The 13203-nt window shown below is 45.4% G+C and overlaps 1 protein-coding gene across 1 annotated transcript in view; it reads right to left on the reverse strand.

The window, feature by feature from the left end:
- Nucleotides 1-11602, reverse strand: part of sdc3 (syndecan 3) — a 35150-nt gene extending 23548 nt beyond the window's left edge. Inside the window, exon 1 of the mRNA XM_035620884.2 lies at nucleotides 11066-11602. Within this exon, the coding sequence (XP_035476777.1) occupies nucleotides 11066-11119 (54 nt within the window). The 5' untranslated portion in view covers nucleotides 11120-11602. The remainder of the gene's footprint in view (nucleotides 1-11065) is intronic.
- Between the last annotated feature and the right edge of the window lie 1601 nt (nucleotides 11603-13203).

Genomic DNA, 13203 nt, shown 5'->3' on the forward strand with positions numbered 1-13203 from the left:
CTCTCTCTCTCTCTGTGGCTGCTGCTGCCAGTCCGCCACATCCATCTCCCCTCCATTTTCAGCTCCTCTTCTCCTTTATTATTTTTTTTCTTTTTTGCTCCACCTGAAGCCAGTCCCTCCCCATTCTCCCTCTATGTACTTATGAGCTTCTCATATCTTTTTAACGCTTTTACACATTAACAAAATTCTATCTCGCCATCCCTCTCCTCGTCTGCTGCATTTACTTGGTCTCTCCATTCTGCCTTTCATTCCCCCCTCCTTTTCTTCACTTTACCTGCCAGGCTGCCACCGTGTCCTTTCATATCACTTTTGTCTGTGATTGCCTCTGGCCTCATTCCCCTTTCGTTCTCTCCAAATACCCTGCCTACATCTCCACACAATATCTAATCACTTTCAAATCTGTCACCATACCTTTCTGCTTTGTTCAGTTTTTTTTGTGTGTCTGTGTGTGTGTGTGTGGGGGGGGGATACAATACAAGAGGCACATTTACACCCAGCAATAACTAAACCAAAGATTTATTGTCACAATTAGGGTTGAGTATTAAACTTCAATTTCTGTTATAGTGTATTTTAGGGTATGACACAAAATGAGGGGATATAAAGGGGGATTGACGTCCCAAAAAAAAAAAAGGTCCCCTGCCAGAAAAGAACTGGAAACATTGCAACCGTAGCACAGCACGCCTCTTAACTGCTAAGCCACCATGAAACCCAAACCTCACTACTGTTTTTGGTACTACCAGCACTCAGTGTGACAGGAGAGAAGCACAACTGCCTTGCAACTGGCTTTACAAGAAGAATGGAAAATATGATAAATAATCCAAATGCAGTTTAACAAATGTATTTCTAATTCCTCTCTTGCCTCTGGGCCTCTCTATGTTGTTAATCACTTTATAATCACACATGGGAATTGAACCTCTGCCTCTTTTTTGTTACCCGTTTGTTTCTGTAGAACAGGGTATCAAGGAGAGTGGCATCAAATCTCTGGTCAGAATCAAAATTCTTTGTTTCATTTTCACTGATAATCATTTTTCATAATTGATTGGAAAGCAAACACCACACTTTCTCAGAGCCCAAGGTGACATCATCAAGTTTGATCCTCAGTTAACACTGATGTCAAGACGAGACAAACCAGCTGATTGAGAAGCTGGGACCATCATATTTTAGCTTGAAACATTATTTTCCCTGCTAATTTTCAATGCAGATACAACACGAGATTTGATACCAGTGTTAAAAAATGCCTTTTTTTGAGAGATATAAACACATTTTCTTGTTCATTCATTTTCAAATGTTAAATATTAAATATTGTTGCACCAGAAGTTTTGTAGGGCTGCAACTAATGATTGTTCTCATAACTGGTATAAATCAGGTTTAGTCTGAACAAATTCAATCTGAATTTCCAAAGGTCACAAGTTACACATTGCTTGTTTTGTTCGATCAGCCTAGAACTGAAAGATATTCAATTTACAAAAGTAGGAAACGGAAAACAAAACGGAAAACAAAAATCCCCACATCAGCTCCAACTGGTATTGTGCGTGAAATTATGAATTGACTGTCTGCTTAAATGTTAGTTTGTTTCAGCAATAAATCCACTGTCTTACTTTCAAAAACTATGATTTGGATCATTAAGTCCTTCAGTAAACTATAACCCAATTAAATACATTCTCCAACTCACGAAGGTGGCGACTGAACTATAAAGCACCCCCCCGTTTGTGTCTGTGTTGTGTATCTGCCTCAGTCATACCGTGTCATGTCATTGAGACGACATACTCAGTTCAACAAGGGAAACAATTATCATGACACACACACACTGAGTCAATCAGCCTCTCAGACCCAGGTTTCTGCTGGCTAAGATTAGGGCTAATCCACAACCGTTGGAGTGAATCACCTGCTGCCAAAAGAGTGTGTGTGTGTGTGTGTGTGTGTGTGTGTGTGTGTGTGTGTGTGTGTGTGTGTGTGTGTGTGTGTGTGTGTGTGTGTGTGTGTGTGTGTGTGTGTGTGTGTGTGTGTGTGTGTGTGCGCGCGCGTGCTTGGAGGCGTTTATATAAGGGCCCTATGGGAAAGAAAACTTGCTGCAACCACCAAGCAATATTGCAGAATCCCTACCCTCCCAACCACGCGCGCGCACGCGCGCGCACGCACGAGCACACACTTCATTAGCTTCAGTGGCTCATTCAAACTGCAAATGCCTTTGAAAGAGCCCTTTAAAGCAACAGAGTTCAAAAGGTTTACTTCAGAAGGTCCACACAAAAAACACACATTTAAACTCACACTCACAGTGTCTGCATTTAATTTGATCAATGATCTCCCCTCATGGCTCGCCAATAATTGAGGGGACGTGAGTAACATACGGTAAGGCCTTTTGTTGCTCAGTTCCTGTTTATTAAGACTGGCAGAATAAACGAGCAGCTCTACGGCAAAGACAATGGAGGAAGAGGAGGAGGAGGAGCAGGGTTGGTGGGTGGATGGTGTAGAGATGGATGATGGAGAGGGAAAATGTTGCAGCAATGAGCTCCTGACCTCGTTCACTCCTCTGTCGGGACGCTGGGCTAAATAATTCAAACACACACATACACAGTCACATGCCTTTCGCACACAGTATTTCTCGCTCTCGTTGGCGCAAGCAGCCTCCCTGTGCTCCTTCATCACCTTCTCTGCCTCCGTTCCACGTGTAAACACGCACATGTAACACACCTAAATAAACGCTCTGCTTTGTGTGCCACTCAGGAAGCTCCCTCTTGATTTGAAGCTTGAAGGCCAGATCTATAAATACTCCCTTTCCTGTGTCCATCCTATAACCTGCATGACCGATTAGGCACAAGAACACACTCACAGGTTGTTCACATCAGTATGCAGACAAGATAATCTGTTGCTGTGCGAATTTTTATGAAATTGTGATGAAATATTACTGTAAGAACTCCCCCTTCAATGAGGATGACAACCCGGATAAGACTAAATTAATATAAAAACAAAAAAAAAATAATTCTGCATCTGTCTTGGTGAAAAGGCATCAGAATCCAAATATGTGTAAATCAAAACTGACGAATTCTTTTTGTTGTCAAAGAAAAACACGAGTGGAAGATCATTTGGAAAAGGGAAACTGTGACGCTGACAGATTAGAGACTAGCCAAAATCAAGTGACAACAAATTGGATGACACAACATTTAAACATCCAGTCGTGTGCAGGCATGCATTTAACTTCCCCTTTTTACTTGATCTTTACATCTTCCTGCAGGGCCTTAAAGACGTTCCCCTGGGGGAAAGCACTCTCTATCTTCCACTGTGCCTTCATTTACGAGCACTCGCTACCACTATTAGGGCCAAACTAACTTACTGGGCTTTGAGTGGCCATAGTGGCCATTTTCAAATATGAACTCCCAGAGGAACAGTGGTAACACTTCTAGTCAGGGCAGGTCGGAAGTGTCTTACCCAGAAACAGAAAGGAAACGGTGATTTGCACAGAGCATCGAAAGCAGGGGAGATTTGGTGCCATAATGGCAGCCAGGAGGTTCATTCATGTTTTTACTATATCTTGGAAAAACAGTTAATATTTCATTTTTTTGGCCAAATTGATGAAAAATAGTAGCGGAGCAAAAATCTGTACCGTGTCAATGTCCATGGATGAATGCTTAGGGTTATAAAATGTGAAAACAGAAACAAGATTTCCTAAATAAATTATTCACTTACAAAAACAGAAAATAATTGTGTTAATTATGTGTTAAATTGATTAATCTTGAGTTTTTTTACTTGATTAATTTTGTTCAGAAATTATCTCCAGAAAAGTTAAAAAACTATACTTCCTGTCACTCATATTATAGGTTAATTAACTACAATCTGAATTGTTTTAAAACAATCCTAAATCAAGTTTAATAGCAACGTGCATGTGTAATTAAATGCTACTGATGAAATAGTGATTTACTTCCATCGCAAGTGAGCACATTCTGCTGATGAAGACCATGTCATACAGGTGAGAGACCTGGAAAAAGGCAGTAAGCAGACCTCTGTAAACCCACACTATTTCCAACATATATAAAATTGTCCTTTTTTGCGATTTAGCTGGACTACAATGTTCAGATTATTGGTTAGTTAAAACTCCATAGTTGTCTGAATTAACACTGCAATGTCCAAAATTTCAATTGATAAAAAACAACTCAATCTAAAGTTGCTGACAAAATTTCCATCAGACAAACAAATGGGCCAACAGATGGAGAGGGAGATGGGGGAGACAAGTGGTTGAGGTCAGGTGGAGGCCAGAGCCTCACAAAGACGACCCTGGTCGGGAGTGTGAAGGCCGACACGATGACAGCCTCAGCCCGCTCTTATCAGTCGCCTGCCAGGAAATACACATTCCTGCACTCCCATTGGACCGCATTGGGTTTCAGCTCTGCATGACCCCACCCATCCGGCCCTTCGTTAAACTAATTACCCTGTCATTACGGAAACGTTTGAGGAAAGACGGTAGCACAGACAGTAGTACTGAAGGGATTCAAGTGATATGAGTGAACAATAATAATTTCTCTCACACACACACACACACACACACACACACACACACACACACACACACACACACACACACACACACACACACACACACACACACACACACACACACACACACACACACACACACACACACACACACACACACACACACACACACACACACAGATTTGTTATTGGGAAAGAGGCGCTCTGTTTCTTGGGTTTTTATTTATAGCGAAAGCTCTAACACACAGAGATCCCAGAATGCTTTGTGGTTTTGGAAGACGGCACTGGGTTTATGCTCTCTAATTTAGAGTCCTATAATAGCGCACACACGCACATGCACACACACACACCACAGAAAAGTTGTGTGAGTGTGCCATCTCTTCCCTTCTCCATTTTTTTATTTATTGTAGAGGAACAGTAAAGAGGAGGAGGAGAACGGAGAGAGGAGGAAGAAAAATTAATATATATATATAATATATATAATATGAGTGAAGTCGGAAAACAGAAAATGAGACATGAAAAGCTGTGAATGAGAGAAGCAACAGAGCCAACAAGGGGGAGAAAAAAAATGAGACAAAACAGAATGAGAAAAGGAGGGAAGTGGTGGAAGAGCGAGGAGAGCAGGGCAATAAAGATGTGACAGCGACAGCCGTGCTGGTTGTCATGGCGACGGCCGTGGAGAGCAGGTAGAGCACGGTCCCCTGGGAATGAGCAGTGCACGCCTCCCTCCCCCACCCTCACTCACACAACATCCCAGCTCCGTCTCCCCTTGTCCTGGCCTCGCTCCATCCCCTCTTCATCATACAGCCTCTCTCTCCGTCTCCATGGCCCAAAAATTTCCCATCTTCCTCCATCGCCCTTTCCCTTGCCTTCCACTCTCTTTCCAACCCTGATCCATTTTTTCTCCCTCTTTTGATCTCTCAGTACTCGTTCCGTTTCCCCCTTTGCCTTCCCCCTGCCACAGCATTCCCATCCCACCATTACCTTAACCGTTTTCCCCTCCTTACCTGTCTCCATTTTATTTCCTCCTGACTTTCCCCCCCTTTCTCAATATGCTGTGGTCTCTACACCTCCCTTTTTTTCCACTCCTCTCCTCCTCCTGTCTCTACATTCATCTAACTCCTCTCTCTAGAGAATACGTATGTGAGTATGTCTGCACAGTGCTGCCCAATTACTGCGAGGGAGAATCTGTGTGTGTTTAGTATCTACTGCCTGCGTTCCGAGCCTGTTTTGACCTACCTAAAACACCTCCAGCGCTCTCCGTCGTCTCTCTGACTCACTGAACCAACAAGACTGCTGTGCACCACCACAACCATTCAGCAGCACCGCGAGTGTATGTGTGAACGAAGTTGTGTGTGAGATAATCAGGATTTTAATGTTAATATGCATCGGTGCATATACGTGAGCGAGCGTGTCTACACTTGTGTTACTGGTCATGGTGAGGGATACCAACGCTTCCAGCTGGATGAATCGAGGCTATAACAGCATTCTTTCTACTACGTGGGACGACTTGAACACATTTTGCGGGGAAAGTTTAGTGTTGCACAATGTTGTGGAGCCAGAGCCAGTGGAGAGATCAGGCACTTTTGAAAACTGTGACTGGCAGCATGAACAGAGATCCATGCAGCTGATAAAGTACAACACCCCAGCATGAGAAGAAGTAGGGATGTAGTTATGCAGCCAAGTGCTTTTCAAAAACAAAAATGAAGGCATTTAGCCATTTTGAACAGGCAGGGTGGGGCCCTTAACTGATGTTTGTTTTTTAAACAAACATCAGTTAAGGGAAGAGTGGAAATATAAAGTTTTACTAGTGCTATTATTATTTTCTGATGATTTTGATGAAGGAAAATGCTGGTAGAACTGTGCATCAAACTACAGCTAATCCAAGGCCCGCCTTTCTCCGTTCACTTTCATATGTACACAGTCACATTTTGTTCGAAATTGTTTGTGCTAAATTTAAGTTTATTTGAAAAGCTTTACAAGGCACGCCCCAATATGTTTTTGTTTAGTCTGATTTGGATTCCCCCAAATCTTTGGAATGAAGGTGGCGATGGGAAATCTATCGTGACCCTGTCGTCTAATCTGCAGTTGGTTGCTTAAGTTACAGAAAACACTACAAACGTGAAACAACAATGGTGAAAAGTAAGAGCAGAGACTTCTTCTCGTGGACCAACGACGAGGGTGGAACTAGTTACTGACAGTAATTGTTTTCAACATTTTACCTAGGAGACATGCCCGATAAGAACCAATCAGAAAGTGAGAGCAGGTGACTGAGTCATCGTTTCCAACCATTTTGCGTCCAAACTACAACGCAGGTGTTCAAACTAAAACTGAGCGAACAGCGTTTCCAAATTTCTCAGTTTTATATGCTCCAAAACTCCGGAGGAGTGTGGAGGGCAGGCCTAAATGTAGCAGCAGTAATGACTTAAAAACTTAGACGTAGTAATGTGGATGTAGCCTTAGAAACATATTGATACCAGAATAAACCTTTACTAGTCAGAGGTAAACTATTGTGACGTTTCAGGACAAAGACAGCAAATGCTCCGTCTGCTTTCATTTGAAGTTGAACTCTGAGAATGACACTGGTTACTCAACCTGAAAGACTGTAGGTTACTGCAGTCCAGACAAACGGCCTTCTTGGGAGCGTCATTGTTTTATTGTGCATTTCCTGCTAATTAATAGGCAGGCAACATTTTACTTTAAAATTTAAAAATCCACTGGCAGCCAATGGAGAAGGGCCAGCATTCTGTCATTGTTATAAAAAGAGCTGCAGCATTTTTTTTTTTTTTTTAACCGTCTGCAGACAAGCTGCATCAGCTCAGGCAGGAGCATAGTCAATTATAAATCATCTAGTCATGAAGACACAAAGGCTTGGATTCATTTCTCAGCACATTCAAGTCAAACGCTTATCTGGATTGCATTCATTTGTTACCACGAGCTCACAGCAATTAAGAGTTCGAAGCAGCAGTAGGTTTCCCTCTGGACTTCTTTTACCCCAAGCTTCACTTCTCAGGCTACACAAGTTTCTCCATATGAATACTGCAGAACGATCCAGACAAGTCCCACAAACTGACAGCTAAATTATTAGTATGCGGCATGACAACGGGGGTTAAAGCAAAGTCTTTTGAGCTCTCCTGGGGCCAATGATGAGGGCCTCTGTTTTATCCTAATTAAAATTAATGGAGTTTCCTATGCAGAATTGAGCTTTTAGTTCGTTTTTAGTTAAACTTCAGGTTGAGCTGCGAATTCTGTGCACCCATTGTTCCCGCGGCTCTGAGGGGCGACACAGGCATTGTCAAAAGCCGGTTTCTCAGTCCTTACATGCTGATATCGCTCTAATGGTAAATGGGAAATTCCATTTCTATTGAGTTGAATAAACCACTAAAACTTTCTCCACGAGGAGGAAAAACTAATTCCAGTCAAATGCGGCACATCTGCCAAGCCAGTCCTTCCAATGTGATAAGAAATTGCTTTCAGATATGGGGGAGCAGCATGTGTGTACACACACACACACACACACACACACACACACACACACACACACACACACACACACACACACACACACACACACACACACACACACACACACACACACACACACACACACACACACACACACACACACACACACACACACACACACACACCAATAGCCAAAGGGAGGAGACAGGGAGATGAGAGGGGGGGGGCTGTTTTTCTCACTGAAGGCTATCATTATTCTCTCTCTCTCTGTCTATGCTCACCTCCAGACACCAGCCCTCTGAAAAAGCAGCAGCGGAAATGAACCGTGATCCTTTTCATTTCCTCCATCCACTGGTGGAAGGTGACCCGCTATACCATCACCCGTCCTTTCACACACACACCTGAAATGCCTCCCCCGACCCCGGGAGTGTTTTCTACCTGCCCAGCTTGTGTGCTAAAGTGTGTGAGGGGACTTTGTCCTCCAGCAGAGTGAGAACGGACCCACTTCCTGTGTCAAATAGCCTCTCACATTCCACATTCTCCCTCAATCCGCCTCTTTCGGGCAATATTTTCCTCTTTCTTGCGCCCTCTCTTTTCTTCCTCTCTATGGGGGGCTTTGTCTGCTGTCGGAGGCACAAAACACTGATTCATTCCCCGAGTTAAACATGATCCTCAAGAACATAACGCTTTTCCGCCACACACACACACTTTTCAAAGACCACAAGTTTTTGGCAGTCGAAGTTCACTATTTTTGAAACCCACACACAGACAGATGGACGGATGCACACACACACACATTCACTGAGTATCTGTGGGACACAACAGATGTCTGTGGGAAAATCGGTCTCCCATGTTAAATACAGTCGCCCGGATATGATGTCACAACTTCGAGAACAGGAAATATCCACAGAGACACAACACAAGGGGCCACTCATCAGCGCGCACACGCACGCACACACACACACACACACACACACACACACACACACACACACACACACACACACACACACACACACACACACACACACACACACACACACACACACACACACACACACACACACACACACACACACACACACACACACACACACCACTTGATTTAAAGCCAAGAGGCATCTAAAGAAAGATCCTGTCAGCAAATGCATGTGACCCTGGGTCATGTGTTTGTGTGTGCTTGTATGTTTGTGTGTGCATTCAGGGCCTGGGTGGCTTGAGGTGAGCCTTGCAATTATTAAGGCTGTTGACGCGTGTTGACGCGGTTTTTAGTGCATGTGTGTTACCTATACATGCAACACGTCCATATGCATACTCCTAACGGTGTTTTAGTGTGTGTGTGTGTGTGTGTGTGTCACACCTGTCTCCATCTGTACACTTCAAGACAGATTAGATCACCTGGAGGTCAAGGATCTTTGGCATAGACTGACTCCTTGATAATCTGTGTGTGTGTGTGTGTGTGTGTGTGTGTGTGTGTGTGTGTGTGTGTGTGTGTGTGTGTGTGTGTGTGTGTGTGTGTGTGTGTGTGTGTGTAGAGTGTTGTAAACCTCTCCTAAAACCAGTGCAGAATCACAGCACTCCGAGATGTTGACAATACAAATATTGAGTGAATGAACGAGACTTGTTAGTTCAGGATTCAAAGGGTTTCCTTCTTGAGTGGCTGCATTACGCTCCCAGTGCTTTAAAATTCATCTACAGAAACGGAAATGTTTAAGACTTGTACGTACAAGTATGATTTTGTGACATCACAATCCGTTCATAAGCAACCGTGGACACACTTACGGTGTTTACACTTTTGATGTGAGAAACATTCAGATATTTCGAAACACCTCATCTTTCAACAAAATGTAACTCAAAAAAATGTCATGAAACTTTTTGTGGAGTGGCTGAAGGAGTACGGGTTGCACCGGAGGAATGGGAACTTGAAAGCAACGGAGTTGCACTGACCACAGCAAATGTGAAAATAAAAAGAATCATCATGCAGCGTCATAAATTATACTATAAACTCATAATCGAGCATCCTGTATCACACGCTCGGGGAGTGTTATGGTTTCTCATTAATTTACATCCGAAAGTAGATCTGCGCTTTGACAATTCGTGGTCCTTGCCATTTCTCTCAATGATTCAATGAGCTTCCTCCTCCTCTTTCCTCCTCATAGGATCAATCTGGATACGTCGGTAACGGAAGGTGTGGGCGCGTGAAGCTTGGCGTGGATGGTTCCGGAGAGGGGTGTGTGTGTGTGTGTGTGTGTGTGTTCGCGCATTCCTAATCAGCTTCCCCCTCGCGATTCCCAATGACATCATTCCAACCAAGCCTTCGTTCGAGCACCGCATCGCCGTTAACTTCCCCGTAACCCCACCCACATTTTGCCACAGACTCACAAACACACACACACCCCTCCGGTTGTAACGGCAGGATGTCCCGGGTCAGATTCTGGCATCTGGACAATAAGGACCACTGCTATCAGACTAATAAAGGAGCGTGCACCTCACAGGTGGCGATCGGACATCCACCCCCCCCCCCACACACACACACACACACACACTCGCCCTACAGACTGCCCGGGACTAAAGTCGTTAAGCCGCAGTACGACTGAGGCACCCTAAATTAACGGCAGGATGTGAGCTGGTGGCACAGACACCACATACCGAGGCACCGCACAAAGACCCGTAATCAACCCCAATTAGAGATTACCCGCTAATTACCGACACACACACACACACACACACACACACCTCCTGACTCGAGGGGATACGGGCCATAATAAACCCCGACACTGAGACACAAAGGCTGGAGTGTGCGTAGGAGCCGGGGGCAGGGGTGCACGGGAGTCGCCTGCCCCCCTAACGCCAGTCACGGTCGACCAATGAGGGCTGGTAGCCTATGTAGGTCGAGTGGAGGATTTCCTACCGATCGCGGAGAATCACGGTCTCATTAATAGTAGCACGACGCACTCACAGGAGCACGCATGCACCCGCATGCACGCACGCGCGCGCGCGCGCGCGCACACACACACACACACACACACACAATGCCCTGGCTCCTAGTGTGCACACGAGCTCCCCGGTATCTGCCCGGTTAACAAAGGATTGGGGGGGGGCTGGTGCTTACCGTGGCGGTGTGAGCGAGGAGCGCCGTGAGCGCAAACAGCCAAGGCAGCTTCATGGTCGGGGTGCGCGTGCACAGCAGCCGCCCGGTGCCGCCGCCGCTGCCTTCGCGGGGTTCGGGGAGGTGGGGGTGAACAAAAGCTGCTGCCGCTGCCGCCGCCGGCTGCTCCTGGTGCCGCTGTCCAACTTCAGAGAGCGCCGCTCGTCCGCGCCACCATCCGTCTGCTGTGGTCGGGCTGTTTAATCCAAGGCTCCGCCCGCTGCTACTGCTGCTCCCGGTCACCGGTAAGGCGGCGATATCACCGCGAGGCCTCTTCCGTGTCTGTTCCTGGGAGCTCGAGTCCTGATAGTTACTACCAGGAGACTCTCTCTCTCTCTCTCTCTCTCTCTCTCTCTCTCTCCTCCCCCTCTCCGTTGATGGCAGGATGTTCCGTATGGCGACGCTGCTTGGCCAGGGAGTGTGGCAGGAGGGTGTGTGTGTGTGTGTGTGTGTGTGTGGAGCGAGAGGTACTCTGCGAGCAAGGGCGCGGATGCCCCCTGCAGCTCGTTTAGGCACCCGCATGCCCATCACGCGCACATACAGGGGTTGCGGCCTGTTGTTTGGCGCTCAGGTGGTTCCGGTTGGCTGCGCGCCATTCACCCGGTGCTCGGCTGCGATTGGCTAAGTCACGCGGTCGGAGGCGCCCGGGATGAGCTCACACACCTGGGCCCACGTAGCCTCAATTAATATTTATTCGCCGCTCGCGCTGCAGCCTACTTGTGTCGCCTAGCAACCAGTCGCTGCTCAACGTAAAACAGCGTGCAGCCCGTACATGAGCCGGATAACGCCTATCGCAGATCAGAAGGGAATCCTCCTCCAACACTTAATTCAATACATTGGAGTAACATGTTTTTACAATTGAGCCAGAAAGTGACTTTGGAAACAGCACTGGGACAAAAAAACAACTAAAAACAGTCAGAAGCTTGAACATATTGTTTTCAAACTGAATTGAAGAAGACCATGATATGTTATTCAAATGGACAATGTTGGACCTTACTGCCAAAGCTGTTCTTTAATTAAAAGCTGAGCTGTTGAGAAAGACACAATGCAAATTTTCATAAGTATATTCACGGTGACATTTAGCCAGTGATATCTAAAATATGTGTGTGCAAAATGCTGCAATAAGAATTTAGAAATACAGAAAGACTATTCTATAGTATATGTCTTCAACTTTCTGTTTTATCAGAAAGATTGATGCTTCATTGATCCCAGGGGAAATTTGGACATCAAGCAGCTGAAATGACAGGTACAAGGGAAAGCAGCATACACATGGACATAAATAATATATGCATATAAACAAAAAAAATATAGAAACTCATAAATAGAAACATAAAAACATATACTTTAAGCATAAAGGAGGCTGAAAAGAGCCAGTAATGCTGCTGCAGTACCTGAATGTTCAGTCACCATCACACCGCCATTAGGGATCAGTGAAGAAGAGTCTTATGGGGTGGGGGACAAAAGATGTCCTCATTGTGTCCGCTAGGCAGGGCGGAGACAGTCGTCTGCTACTGAAGGTGCTGTGCAGTTGTTGGTGGCGTTGTCCCATGATAGACACAGCAGTTTGTTTAATATCATGTGCTACTGTTTCATTAGGGTGCCTCGTTTCATCCCATTTGCACTGTGTAGGTTTTTACACGGGGCCCATCTGCCAGACTGTGAGACAGTAAAGGTGCAATGTGACCCTCCTTGCAGCCATGTACCTTAGTGCTGTGAACTGTTATTCCCAAATAACTTTGCAATAAATCAAATTACCACAAACCAGCTGACAACAAATACAGGCTTTTGGGGCTCCTGTGTGTCAGGACCTGCTCTTATATGTTAGGTAATTAACAGCCTACGGGCCCGTTGAGCTCGCAGCCGAAAATTCCAGGTGGTTAAGAATCACTGTAGGTAACACACACCCTCACTTCTTGCCTTTTTATCTGCTTGAAGAAAACAACAAAGCAAAGGGATTACTGCCACCAACATCACACCCAGTCTGACTCTATTTCTCATGGTAACATCCTTTCCGTTTCCATTCAGGCCCAGCGTGCTGCGAACAGCAGCTAGACAGGTAGGAACAGGTTTATTTTGTCCTCCTGACTGCTTGGAAGACAAAA

Source organism: Scophthalmus maximus, chromosome 22 (assembly GCF_022379125.1).
Source record: "Scophthalmus maximus strain ysfricsl-2021 chromosome 22, ASM2237912v1, whole genome shotgun sequence".
In the NCBI taxonomy this organism is placed as follows: domain Eukaryota; kingdom Metazoa; phylum Chordata; class Actinopteri; order Pleuronectiformes; family Scophthalmidae; genus Scophthalmus; species Scophthalmus maximus.